This window comes from Athene cunicularia (genome assembly GCF_003259725.1).
Source record: "Athene cunicularia isolate RWA chromosome 1 unlocalized genomic scaffold, athCun1 chr1_part1, whole genome shotgun sequence".
NCBI lineage: Eukaryota > Metazoa > Chordata > Aves > Strigiformes > Strigidae > Athene > Athene cunicularia.
Genome location: NW_020799091.1, coordinates 120806181 through 120820789, shown reverse-complemented (window position 1 = coordinate 120820789; position 14609 = coordinate 120806181). Strand labels below are relative to the sequence as shown.

Sequence of the window (14609 nt, the reverse complement as noted above, 5' to 3'; positions counted from 1 at the left end):
ACCCCCCCCCCCCCCCCCCCGAAAACATTAAGAATGAGTGTTTCATTACTGCATTTTTATTAATTCTTAAAAGGTTAGAGAAAAGTTAATTCTGAGTGGTCTGGGGACTTTCAGGCTAATGAAACTTCTTTCATACCAAGGAACCTGACTAATCAAGAATTTATCATTTCATTTAAACCACTTAGTGATCATATCATGGACATTTACCAGCATGTCTTTTGAAAGAAAATCTGCTTTGCTAATCTCTGAATTCTCTGAGCATGCTTTGCGTAAAGGAAGGTAAAATAGAGCCAGGTAGTCTAATTCACTTGAGTATCAGTGCCTTTGTCCAAGTCCCTTGCTGTTAGGAATCCAAAATCTTCCTTTAATGCAGCATTCTGTATGTTTAGATCTGTGCGGCGTAGGCGTCTGCATAGCTTTAATTGTTTTCCTGAACATTGGACTGGACGTGAGCACATCAAATTAAAAGGGCTTTACAAGTGAAATCTTGTCACCCATCCTTGGGCCAGTTCCTGCCAATAGTGTCATTAATGACTGGGATGGGGAAGGACCGAGCGTGCTTGCAGTGCTTGCACATGGTACCAAGTGCCTGCTACAGTTTTGGAGGACGTGATTAGAATTCAGAACATTGCTGATGAACTGCAGAAATGAAGCAATGAGAAGGATGTGAAACCGAATATAAACAGCTGTATAGCACTACCATGGAGGAGGGAAAATAAATGCACAAATATGAAATAGAGAATAACTGGCAGGGTATCAGTGAAAGGTCTGTAGAGAAATGGTTGGAGTAGTGATATAAGCATATGATTTATGTACATCTGTATTATAAGCACAGTCAGCATTCACAATGTTGGACATCCTTTAATTAGGGTTTTTTTTCAGTAACTAGTTCTGCTCAGTGCTGGTGAGAACCCAGCTTGTGTACTATGTCCAGTTTCTGGGAGCTCCATTTTGAAAAATAACATAACCAACTGAGAGCAAAAAGAATAAGATATTTAACCAATGAAAACATTAAGGGTTTTATTTATGTAATCTGAGATGGTGGAGACAGGGATATACAGCTGTCTATATGTAAATTTGGAAAATATGTGCATATTTACTAATTTAGATGAAAGAAGATTTAACCTAATCATTAAGGAAAGCTTCGAAGTATATCACTGGCCTGATATCTAGGGATGTGGTGGAACCTTTGTTACCAGATGGTTTTGAGAACATTTTCTAAAAACACTTAAAATGCAGCCATGCATAGTCTAACTTCACTGTACCTTGGAGCAAAAGATAAATATCTTGAAGTTTCTTCTTTTACTGCCTTTTTCAAATCTGAGCCTAAGGAGAAAGGCAAGGTGTCAGGTCTGTGAAGAGCCAAGACACAGAATGCAGGAATATGTGACAGTCTTTTGCCAAATCGAAGATAAATGACAGAGCTTATGGTATATTTACTATTGATCTAGGACAGTGAGCTGGCAAACCTTCCACAGGAAGTGGAATATAAAATTATTAAAGGCTGGAGCAGATTATAGGGGATCTCCTGAGGGTTTTAACATCCAGAGTTAAGTTAATTGACAGTGCAACAGTAGATTAAAATGATTGTTTATAATTATGGGCTAATGCACACTACAAGGCATAATTTTAACCATTTCCACTCTGTAACTGTAACCATTCATGAAAAGTCCCATGCACAGTGTTGAATAGGTATAACCAGAAAAAAAGGAAGAAATATTAGTAAGCATGCAAACGGTTTGACTTACAATACTGAATACCATCATATAAGCCAGCAGTACAGCCTCAACTAAAATACAGTGTTCATTTTGTTCAGACTCAAGAAATAAGCAAAAGTAAATGAAGATCATTATAGTCATAGAAACATTCTCCTGGCTAGTGATTGACCATAATCTTTTGAAGTGAATAAAAATCACAGTGGATGAGCTAGAGGGGTAAAAGATAATTAATAACTCAAAAGAAAGAAGTAAAGAGAAATAAAATAGATATTTATTTTTAAGCTTTCTCTTAGCACAAGAACCATGAGTGACAGAAACTTAAGCATTTTTGGGTTTTTTTGTAAACATACAACCATCAGTTTGAGTTCAACATAAATGTTGCAGAGGTATTGATCTCTCCTTCTTAATCTTTCTGTCTTCCTCAAATTCCCTTCTCAAATGGCACACACTGCACAGCCAAATTGCTGGATGCTTTCTGTAGCCTGGCTGTGATCTTTGACTTGAATCTCTAGATGGGGTTTTGTATCTGAATTCTAAGTGTGACTCTTCCCATCTGTTCCCATGCAAGAAGTCCCAGAACATTTTTTTTTCCCCTACAGGTTTTCATCATTTTGTGTCTTAATGCCCTGTCTGGCATACACAGGTGAGGTCTTGCCTTGTTCGTAGTGATTCACAAGTTGCAGCTGGGATTAAGCTTTTAAACCTTTGAATCTTTCTGTTGATTCCCATTCTCAGTTGCATCAAACACTCAGCATTTTGGTTTCAAGGTCCCCTAAAATTTACTGTCTGTATGCATAATTTTTCATGTGCTAATAAAATGCCACTTTCTATTCTGCAGTAAAGCAGAGGTGATATCTTTTGCCTTCACCCTTTCAGTATTTTCAAATTAATATTGTTTGTAAAGATTTTCAGCAGTGCTGCAGTGTTGAGAGAGTTCTCCATAAGTATCTGTAAAACTACCCTTCAAACTTCTTTAATACAGTGCCTAGAGAGAAATGAGGAATGATGGATAATCTTGGATTCTATCACTATGAACAATATTCTCTCATCATTTTCTCACATGTTCCTCTTCTGTCTGCATCCACTTGTCCTTTTTTTTCCCCTCATGGTTAGGCTGGGGAGCTTTTGAGCTCCCCTTCTCCTCTCTGTTGGCCCTGTGTGTGTCCCTCTGTGACTTACTACTTTGTGTTCCAGAGTACAGATATCCTGGATATAGAGTAGTGGATATCCTTTTTCATATGGTACATAGCAAGGCTGGGAGATCAATGGCTGCTGATTATCACTATGGCCAAACTTCTGGGGAGTCTAGAAATTTGTGTTGCATAGTAAGAATGCCTAGAGTTGCGTTATTTCTAAGTAGAAAAAACTCGGTTCTCTAAGGGAATAGGTAGATAAACCTTGTTCTTCAAGAGATAGGTTGATCAACAGATGGGAAGAAGTGCACTTTTTGAGAAGGACATCTGTCAGCTTCCTACTGCACAGTGTTTTGCAATGTTGTCTGAAACAAAGATTAGTGAGAACTTCAACTGAAATACATCGCAGGAGGGCCCAGCTCTGAGTCCCACTTTTTCCTATTTTGGAATTCAAAAAGGACTTTGCTCAGAGTCAAGCCTGATTGTGATTCTCTAGAATTTTGGGACAGGACCTTAACGCTTGGCAACTAGGAATCAGATAATTTTATTATACTGTGAAGCAAAATTACATTTTAAAATGTCAAAAATAGACATGAAATGAAATTGCAACTCAGTGCTACTTTAAGCATCTGGTACTGGTTACTTCTAGAAATATGTTCCTAGTTTAGGTGGATCGTTGATCTGATCTGTTACGGTAGTTTGTGTATTCCTGTCAAAAAACTGTTGTTATTCAAGAGGAATTATTTTTAATTACTGAAGGGGTATTAAAATATTGACATACAGAGGTTGAGATGAGGAAGCTAGTTCTTGACTTGGTTTGAAGACAGTCTGCTGTCTTGCCTAATAAGCTTTTAACAGTGGAATGGTTAAATTGGGAAACAGGCCAAGAAGAAAGGGAAGAGAATGTAACATCCCTACTCTTAGGGCTGATAGTTCATAGTGTGCTGGGACTGGCAGGTCCTGGTAACACAGCTGTTACATCCCATTAATTGAAGTTCTGGTAGGTTAAAAGTGACTTTCATGAACTGTTTTATTTTATTCCAGTCCATAATTCTGCAAACAGTTGTAACTTTTTTCAGTCTTTCGACTTCCTGGCTACGTTCTGCTTCTTAATGAAGTAGGGTTTTCAAATACTCTGTGTTGTAAAGCAACACATTGTAGAGGATCACTGTAATTGATAAGGTCTTGCTGCCTTATCATTTTATCTGATTAAAATATGTTGGAAGATTAGCTGTCCTGTATTAGGTGCATAGTAACATAACACAGCCTGGGAGATATAAAGCATGTGTATGCTCTCTCTCTCCCTCCTGCTCGCTCTCTCTCTCTCATTAGGATTAGTACTAAATTCCACCGGTTGTATTTAGTTAGTAATGCTTGTGATATTTTTGTGCTTTGTGACTGAAAATTCATCATAACCAGTGCCTACTCTACAGCTTTGATTTGCATTCTTCCTGTAATCACATTTTAAACATGCATTGGCCTGTTTGAAGGGTCCTTAAAAAGTTGTTTTTTCACTACCAATCTAGATTTTAAAGTTGAAAACAAATTGTTGAAAGCTGCTGAAATGGCACTCTTATCTAATTCGTCTGTTCCCCAGCCTTATCTGCCCACACAGGAGAGGACGCATCCCAGTTCAGTCATGCAACTGGCTGACAGCCTGAAACAGATCCCAAGCCAAGCCTTGAGCTTCCACTCTTTTGTTGCTCGGGCATTGTCTCTGTACTTTTGCTTCTATTTTGGTTCAGGTAGAATTTGAAAGGCAGGCATCCCCAGGAGAAGTGATACGTGTATTGCCTAAACTGGGATGAGGGAGGCCAAGGCAATGGATTTGTATGTCTGTGCTGCCACTGGCAACTCGCTTAGCCTCCTGGGCCTCAATTCCCACATCTGGGAAGTGGAACTAACATCCTGGTTTGCAAATATAAATGAAATCTCAGGCCTCTTCCTCAAGGCACATTGAATTTTTTTGGCAAGACATCTATCTGTATACCTTGGTGACAATAATTCCTTTGGTTAGGCCTTTTGGGTCTTGCAGTCGTGAGCAATCTGTCTGGAGCAAGAAGGTGCTCTGTTGCTCTGATGAGTGAGAGTGAACTCAGGAATACAATCTACAGGAAAATCTTGATAGGTTTATCACAGTTAATTATTAAACGAACTTCATATTACAGACATTTATGCAAAGTACATTCCTACTTTTATTTCTATCATTAAAAGAGCCTGTCTCCTCTCTACAGAGAAATCTTAATGACTTCAGTAGAGAAACAGCCTAGAAAGCTGAATATTTGAGTCCTGCTTTGTTTCTCTAAAATATGGATTTTGCTTACAGCTCATAAAACTGCCAAGGACAAAAGTTCTGTAAAAAGCAGATCTCCATAGTACCCCAGAACCTGATACCTGATGAGTATTTTAATTAGATTCTTTCCAGTTGTGAAGGCCTATGTGAGTAGCCCATTCTTGGCTGATAAAGTGTAAAATTGGAGATCTGCCATGCAAAGCAGCTTTCTCACACCAAAGTACTGTGTCCTTGCGAGTGGCAATTGCCATTTGTCTGTCACTGCCCTTTCTTCCTTTTTTTTGTTTCTTGTGAAGCAATGGCTGTTGTCTGGAGTATTTGACTGAAAATTGAGAACGAGGAAATGTTTATACTCTATCACAGATTATTATTCATTTATTTATTTCCTGAATGATGCCCAGTCAGTCACTTATCTCCTTATAAACTGGCCATTTATTTCTGAAGTCAAGACTATAGGCTGGCAGCCTCACTGGAACCTGTGTGTAGAAGTGTCTGAGCTTCTCAGCTTTTCCAGCAGTGTGGATAAAAAGAAACTAGAGGTCTGGTTTTTCTTTTTGACATGGTCTTGCATTTCCTGGGCAAACCTGTCCAAGTCCCTTCATTTTACTGCTGCAATTATTTATTTTCACCTTGAAAAAAAGGGAAAATATATTTTCCTGTTTTCAAAGGAGTGTTACAAGGAAGTTTTATCAGTGCTAGTGAACCATGGTGTAACAGTATAGTGGGATGGCAGGAACTGCTCCTGCCTCCTCTTGTGTCTACATTTCATAAACTCAAGGAGCTGCATGAACTCAGTGTATATCAAAATCTCAGGTTTTCCCTTTAGTAGTTTGAAGATTTTTTGGAAGAAGTGGGCACTGTTTTATATGTGAAGATTTTTCTACATAAACCTTAATGTGAAAATACAGTGAGGGATACTTCAGAGACAGCTTTTTTCATTTTCATTTGTAAATACAATTTTTGAAAGCCCTCCAACTACCCATCTCCTACTCAGAGCTTCCACTGGCCTTTTAATGTGTTAGGAAGATCACCAATCCTGTGTCACAGGTATTAGCAGACTGTGCACAATTTAACTCTTGAGCATGCTAGAACACAGATACCAGATTTGTTTTATTCTCATCTACTAAATTTATGCAGTGCTAAAAAATCTTGCTATGTAAAGACTAGGTAATAAAAGGATTTAATGACCAGGAGTCACATCCTGCTGTTTTCATTCATTACATGCTATTCTTCTATGGTTAATTTTGCTCTGAATAAGCATCCAGGAATGTGTAGTTTCTCACAACTTGTACTAGAGGACAGGCATTTATGTTCTATAAAAACTGGTTCTATGAAATTCACTCACACAGAGTCACATGCTTGGCTGACATAGTATTTCAAATGCCCTCATCTTACAAGCACTGGCAGATCTAAAATACACATTCAGTGGAAAAAGGTGAGTGTTTTGTTTTACAGTGTCATTCAGTCTTTGGAATGCATTCTGGAGATAATACAGCAAGCAATGTGATCAGCAATAACATATTTGTGAGTTATAACCTTAAAAGCAGTAGGTTATTTTGCACTAATGTGTTTTTCCCATAGAATACAGGAACTTTTATGCTGGTTTGTTGGGAATATTTATTATCATCCTGCATTATTTCTAGCTTAAAATAGAGCTCCCACTCTGGTGAACACTGGAGAAAAAAAAAACCCAAACCCCCCAACCAAACAAAAACAAACAAACAAAACTAAAACAAAACCCCCAGAAAAATAGGCAGCCTCTGCCCTGAATTGATTACTGTTTAAGCATAAGTATTGCTAGTGGAACTTAATTAAAAATATAAATCTTGATCTAGAAGGATCTGTGTGTTTTGCAGTTGATCTGAGAAAAGCAAAGGCTTCGCTAATTACCTTTTTTTGGTAGACATTGTTTTCATCAGTTGCATGGAATTTAGTTGTTTGAAATAATCAACATGCCACTTTAGATAGAACTTAAGAGTATGGGAACTCAGCTCTGCTTCCCCTCACAGCATTACACAAACACTGTTTTTCTGATTTGAAAATAAGTGGTGTATTGACAAAATTACCTTCCAGTTGTAAATTGAATACTGTCTTTTGTGTGTTTCTTCAGGGCTAGCTGGAAAGATTATAAAAGCCATCATCAGTGAAGGATTTCAGATCTCAGCTTTGCAGATGGTATGATCTTTTTTACAACACACTTTGGTGTGTGTTTTTCTGATAAACAGAAGTTGGAGAAACACTGTGTGCACAACACACAGGTGTTTTCCTGCAATCCAAAACCCTTGTGTGGACTGTGCAGCAATGTTTTGGAATCATCAGTGTCCTTGTGATATTTGTGTTTTATTATTTGATTGATCAGCTGATCTGTTTCTCGTTGCTGGGTGACCTTGCACCAAGAGACTTGACTGTGAGACACAGACTGTAACTCAGTTTCCCTGTAGTTAGAAGGGGGATAATGATATCTGGGTTTTCTGGAGCAATTTGAGATATATTTACAAAATGTACTAGCTAAGATTAGAGACATAGTTGTTAATACCCTTCCTCGGTTTTTAAAATATATGCATAGTATGGGGAAGGTTTTTAAAGATACTTAAAGGAATTTGACACCCTTATCACCCTTAGCCGTTAAAGGAAGTTGGCACAGAGATTGTTCCCAGGACTAGTCCTGTAAGTCCTGCCCTTTGATTTTTGTGAAAGTCTCGAGGTCTGAAATCCCTCTGTGACTCAAATCCCCCACCATAAATGATGAACAGCCCCTTTCTTTTACTGTGCAACAAGCAGATCCTCTTGCATGTCTTAGTGGCATCAGCCAACACTACATTATCTCCTTATATTTAAGGTGTAAGAAGATACTGTGTGCTATGCCTGTGGCATCATTGGATATGCATTTATAATGCAGCTGTAAAGCCATTCCTTTTACCTAGTAAAACTTAAAAGAGTATTCTGAACGTTTGCTGGTTAAGAAGGAGGGGGTGTCTATTTTTTTTATTGTTGTTTAAGTCAGATTGACTAATATTTTTGTTTTCTTAGTTCAACATGGAGCGGGCAAATGTGGAAGAATTTTATGAGATTTACAAAGGTGTTGTTGCTGAATACATGGTAAGCATACGTTTGAGAAGAATCTGTTTAAAAATAAAATAGGATTAAATGAGAAAGCAGTCACATTTTTCCCTTTTTTGGGATTGTGATGGGTTTTCTTTTAGGAACCTGGTATTGACCAGTTCTAGCTTGTTCTCAGATAAACTAACTCCTCTTGAAAATTGTGCTATGTATGTTGTAAGAAAGAAGAATCTTTTGTGAAAATTGTTCACCCAAGGAATTTATAAAATACAATGGAGTGGAAAAAAGCCCCAAACCCTCAGATAAGCTATGTCAGTGCAGTAGAGCTATGAGAATGTGTCACATCTGTATCTTTTGCAATAGTGGCTTGGACCAGAATATATATTTATTATTTTGTTTACAGTGGAGCTGCTGTATTTGAATGCTTTCCTAATAACAATTTGAGCTATTCTTAAGTTTATCAATCTGACTTTTGTGGATCTTCAGAAAATTTAAGAAGTTTAAGCTATGCTGTAATCTCAGTGGACTTCTAAGAGTCTGTATTATGCTTTGTACCATCACATGACACTTCCTGACTGCAGATGGAAGAATGGGAACAGAAGACAAGCTTACATTTCTGTATCACCTACTGTCAGAGGCTTTTGGTTCATTTTACAAATAGTAATGAGTTTAGCTTCACTGTCATGCTATGTGCTATGCAAATTATCCTAAATTTTTAAATGGTTACATTATTAAAAGTTTTCTACACAGTTACTGATATTACTCCAGACAGTTACCCATTTTACTCCCATAATGACATTGTTATTTTATTTTTTCTCCCCCCTTTATGATTGTTTAGTCTAATTTACTTCAACAGGGTTTGAAAATTTGTCATTAAATAGGTTGGTTAAACAGGTACTGTTAGTTCACTCTCAGATTGAGGAATACTCTTAACGTCTCCTCTGATAACACCATTTTTGACAAGAATAAAAGGAAGACTGGACAGGCAAACTTGTAGGTATGTGGCAGAATTCAAATATGGTAAAATCTGACCACTATTTCAGGGCCTGAAGAGTCCCACGGGTACTGCAGAAGTCTCTGCTTTGACTCAAATGGGAAATTTTCTTCTGTCTTCTGCAGCTCTTCTGTACAATCTCTGACCCCCTAACAAGTTGCAAATTTTAGTTATATAATGTAATTGGAGAGTTACTCAGAAGGGAAAGTGACATTTAACCAGGGTAAGTCAATAAAGAAGATAAATTTTAGATGGGATTTGAATAAGAGTGAGAATCTAGGGCTCTGTCCTGTGAGCCATATGTGCTGAATACACTCAGCTGAAAATGAAATTAAAATAATATTTCCATGCACTAAGGATGCCTGTGAAACAGGAAAACGTGGGAAAGCTAATCATAATGGTAAAGGGATCCAGAGAAGGCACATATGGGAAGAGCAGTAGATACTGTCCACATAGGATATGTCACAAAATAGGATACTGAAGAAATAATATGACCTCTTATATCTGTGACTCACAACCGTCTGTTTTGATCTGAATTTTATTTATCATTCCAAAATAACTCGGCACAGAAAATACTTGGCATCCAGGAATCGTTTTCAAAAATTGTACTCTCATTTCTTCTGGTTATCCCTTGTCAGTCAAATAAAGACTTGACATTGTATATAAAACAATTCTCTGTGAAAAGAGAAAGCTGAACAATTGCCCAAAATTTTAGCTTTGTTGGTATCTCCTGCATGGGATTTTGCATACTATTGATTACTTTTTGTGCTATTTTGCTTTGTAGCCAGAATAGAAAATGGAGAAAAAAGGAGGGAAATTATTTTGAGTCAGCTCAGAATCCACTTCATTAATCAAAAATGCTTGAGCTTGATCCAGCTCCAGGAATGGTTTTGGCTGACCACAAACCCTGTTATTTGATGAATAAACTATTTGCTAAAGAAAATTTGATTTAGATGTAATGAGGAATCTTACCAGAGAAACAGTGTCTGCTATTTAAATTCAACTCTGGACTTAATGAGCTGTGTGAGGTAGACCAAGCTTGTCTTGTGTAGTACCACTGGCCTCTGTGCTGTAGCTGATGACAGCTGGTCTTCAGTCCTCAGCTCAGTGATGTAATGAAGAAGTCAGGAGTGACTTTGGTCACGTTGTTTGCTGTTGCTGGTGGGATATCAGTGCTGATACAGAAAGAATAGAAAAGGGAGAAGCAAGAAAAACCACAGATTAATTTAGTCCGTTCAACTAAAGCCTGTTTTTTCTCCACTTTCCTGTTAATAGTTATTTAGATGACAGAATTCAGTGAAATTATAAAGAGTAGTGACTTCATGGCAATTCAGTCTCTTAACAGAATGAAATATATTGCCCTTTGACATGTTCTTAACAGAGGATCTGTGGTGATAAGACAGTTTTTGAAATTAAAAGATTTATGGATGTTGTAGAGCATGAAACTAGTCTGCACTTTTTTCATGCCCTCTCAGGAATACTTCTACCTACATTTCCTAGGATCAAGTTGATGATAGAGGCACTTGGCTAAAACTGTCCTGTTGGCTTCAGAGTGGGGAGATTAAGCACATGCTCTCAGCATGAAATCTGTTATGAAGATTGCAACTCTTTGGAACAATGATGCTTGACTTAGAGTCTGTGTGTCTAGTTTCCATCACAATTCATAAAAGATGGAGAGCAACTTAATCCTTCTTTTCCTACTGCTTTTTTGCCCACTCTGGATGCTCTTTGCCATGGCTCATCCATGACCTGCCCATGGCTGGTGGGTGTGATTGCAGTACCTTGCTTGTCCTTCCCTGTCCTCCCTTATTTCTTGTGTTTTCTCCTTTCCTCTGTCCTTGTTGCTTTTGATTCTTGTAATTGTCCTGCTTTGTTTAAAACTTGTCTGCCCAGACTTCTAGACAAGTATGCAATTATAAGGGCATGATTTAAATAAGGAAGTCAGACCAGAACATTAAAATGGATCTTTCTGCTTGTGAAACCTGTACCTCTAATTAACAAACTCCAAATTGGCACTAATGCCCAGAGTAATTTAAGCTTATGAGAACTAAGACCCATCTTCATTACCCACTCGGAACTTATGATGTCTCTTTACTCTCCAGGAGGCTCCAGGAAAACAGATGATTTCGATGTAACTGGGAGTCTGGTAACAGTACACCCCCAGAATGTTGCCAGATCCAGGACCCTTTCCCTAGCAAAGAACCACAGGCACAGGTTCTGTTGGCTTCTCTGTTTCAGCTTCTGTGGTAAAACATGAGGAAAAGACAGTGAGAACCAGAAGCCTAAGAGACATTTTAATGATTTAAAGCCATCAAACGGGTGTATATTTGGAAACAAATACAGGCTATGTACCATGCTCCCTGTAGGCAACACTGAAAAGTACACTGCTGCCTGTGGAACTGGCTGAACATAGTGGGATTTTTCAGGCTTACACCCTGCAAAGTGTGTTCTATTGATCCAGTCTAGTTCGACAAGTTATGGGATACTGCTGTGAAATCCAGGTCCAGATCAATAAGGATGTATTCACAAAAGAATTTAAAGTATTGTGGATGCTGTTGCATGCGACTCAGTATCCTGTTGAAGCTGAATATCCAATTTACCTCAATCTCCACCTTCTAAACCAAGCAGCAAAATGGAAAACATTTCTTTTGTTGTGAACACTAATGATATCTTTGTTTCATGTCTTTGCTTTGCTAAATGCACTGATATTTTTTAATCCTACCCTGTAAGTTTGGGTCTAATTTGGGGGAGGAATACAACCCTTGCTAAAGTCCAAAGAAGCTCAGATTTGTTTCTGTCTTTTTTTCCAGGAGATGGTTACAGAGTTATGTTCAGGCCCTTGCATAGCAATGGAAATTATACAACCCGAGCCTCCAAAAGTGTTCAGAGACTTCTGTGGTCCTTCTGACCCTGTAAGTACTTGCTTGAGTGGTAAGGAATACTTAAAAAGTTGATGTGCTGTCTATGTGAATTAAAATATCAAAGTGTGGTATGACTGCCATGTACCTGCTACACTCACTGGGAACATGTAATCATTACCTTACTGTGGAGGTCAAATGCTAGTCTTAGTGGGCCAATTTGCAAATCCTCTAGCCATGTTTCTGATCTTACCTAAACCAGATGATAAAATACTGTGATGATATTTATGTGAAAGGAAAACTATCTTAGCAAAAATCTCTGTTAAAGATTCATAAATGTTCTAACACAAGGCTTTGGAGTCCTGGAACATTACTGCTTGTGCATGCCAGCGTATATCAAATGTTAGTCCACTGCAGCCTGTGGCATTCTGCTAGAATGAAACTGGAAAAGCAGAATTGGTTCTTTTGTTTTTCAGAAAGAAGCGAATAAAAAAGGGTATGAAAGTTCTCATACCTGTTTGCTATGCTAATGCTTCTAGCTTTCATTTTTCATTTCTTGACGTGACTAATTGGATAGGTGTGATACTGTGTGCGGTGTGAAGACAAGCAGAAGTGCTGTCTCAAAGTTTGCAGGTTTTTGTTAAACAATGAAGGCTGCTATACCACACAGGAGCCATGAGGTGAAATATCAAGATGGAGGCAATGAGGTCAGGTTTTTTGGTTGTGATTTGATGTCTTAGTTGCAGACTGAGTGGGTTTGCCAGTTTCCATGGAAAAAAAAAAATCATGCAGATTAATATTTGAAGGGGAGAACAAATTGTTCAGGATATATTTTGCTTCAGATCCAGAGTTCCCATTACAGAAAGCACAAGTTAAAGGCATTATCCAAACCTCTTTTCCCCTTCTGTCGTCTGGTAACATTCAAGTGTTTCTCTGCTGGGATAGCATCTTGTAAGCAGAGCATAGCCTGTTTATCTGTCTTAGTTTTAACAGCGGGATGATATATCAGTAGTAATGTACACAATATGGTGGTTCCAGTTTTGTTTCAAATTCTGTTTCATGTTTCTGGTCTTTAAAACTTTCAAAGATGCAGTTGTTTTATTTGGGCATATTATATCCTTTTTGTGTGTTGCTTGTTTAATGCCTGATACATTAAAATAAAAATATGCTTGCAAACTTTACAGCTGCTTTTCATTTTTAAAACAAGCATGCCTACACAAGGGGAATTTCTCTGCTTTCCCTTACTACATCACATGAAAAGCTCTGGTCCTAGCCATACAACATGTGTGTGGCTGAAGGAATTATTGATGAGCTAAGGAACTGAAGGATGTATAAACTGATGGCTTCTCTGGGTAGCACAAGGAAACAGCCAAGGAAGGAACTAAAATAGTTTCTCCCAGATCTCTTGCTAGTGACCTACCTATGTTTTTTTTGTTTCCCATTTTAATGGTTAACTGTGTGACTTGTGAAAATGAGTACTTGCAAGCTTTGGACAGTGACTTCATAGCAGTTACACTAATGGTATGTTTAGACGACAGGCAGCTGTGTTATATATTTCTGTCTACTGTATTCTAGAAGAATTGCAAATGAATTGATTCTTCAGGCACATAAAGCATCTCTACAGTAACTACAGGTGCTCTCAAGAGTGATCTTTGCCTGAGCTTTATCTGTCTCTTCAGATAGCATTTGTAGCTTGTGTCCTTGAGGAAGAAAAGAGTATGGTATCTCAGTAGTCTTTTGTCTTTCCCAACCGGAATTTCTCTTTTTTCGGAGAAACTCACAACTGAACTTTGTGGTTACAATATCTGTCTCAGATAGGGGTGGCAGAAACCATAACAGCAATTTCATTAACTAGCAAGGTTATATACAGACCATGAACTTGATACTCCAGTGGTTAAAGTAGACCTAAGTGTTGTGCAAATAGTGCATTATCATTGAGAGATCTGTCTCTCTTTGTAACTTGTTTGTTTATATGGGGTAGATCCTGATGTGTACATCCTGTTTATAAACAGAGCTGAAGAGTCACTCCAAAATGTACTTGATTGGGTCACTGGGGCTCCTGTTAGATAGGACCCTATTTGGCAAGTAGTGCCATTGAAATCACTGTGATTACTCTCAAATCAAGGTGCTATGTTTATAGTGAGTAAAGGTGTTGGAATTTGACTTACATAATGAATCTCTCCCAATCACATGTGCTGTTAATTATATCTAAGATACATAGCAAATGTAATAATTACTTTGTGGCAAGTCAGGTGTCTAAACTGGGTATGACTGTTAACAGCCCTTTCAGGCTGCCCTTGGTTTGGCGGGGAGACAGTTGGGGTAAAAATCAATAGAATGGAGTTAAATCCAGTTGGCAGCTGGTCACAGGTGGTGTCCCCCAGGGCTTGGTTTTGGGGCCACTCCTGTTTAACATCTTTATTGATGATCTAGACGAGGGGATCGAGTGCACCCTCAGTCAGTTTGCAGATGACACCCAGTTGGGTGGGAGTGTTGATCTGCTCGAGGGTAGGGAGGCTCTGCAGAGAGACCTGGACAGGCTGGAGCCATGGG

General features: G+C 38.3%; 1 protein-coding gene across 1 annotated transcript in view; it reads left to right on the top strand.

Annotated features, from left to right (window-relative positions):
- The window catches only part of NME7 (NME/NM23 family member 7), a 72268-nt gene that overhangs the window by 27211 nt on the left and 30448 nt on the right, over nt 1-14609 (top strand). Inside the window, exons 7-9 of the mRNA XM_026844896.1 lie at nt 7255-7319; nt 8175-8243; nt 12009-12110. Coding sequence (XP_026700697.1) covers nt 7255-7319; nt 8175-8243; nt 12009-12110 — 236 coding nt within the window. The remainder of the gene's footprint in view (nt 1-7254; nt 7320-8174; nt 8244-12008; nt 12111-14609) is intronic.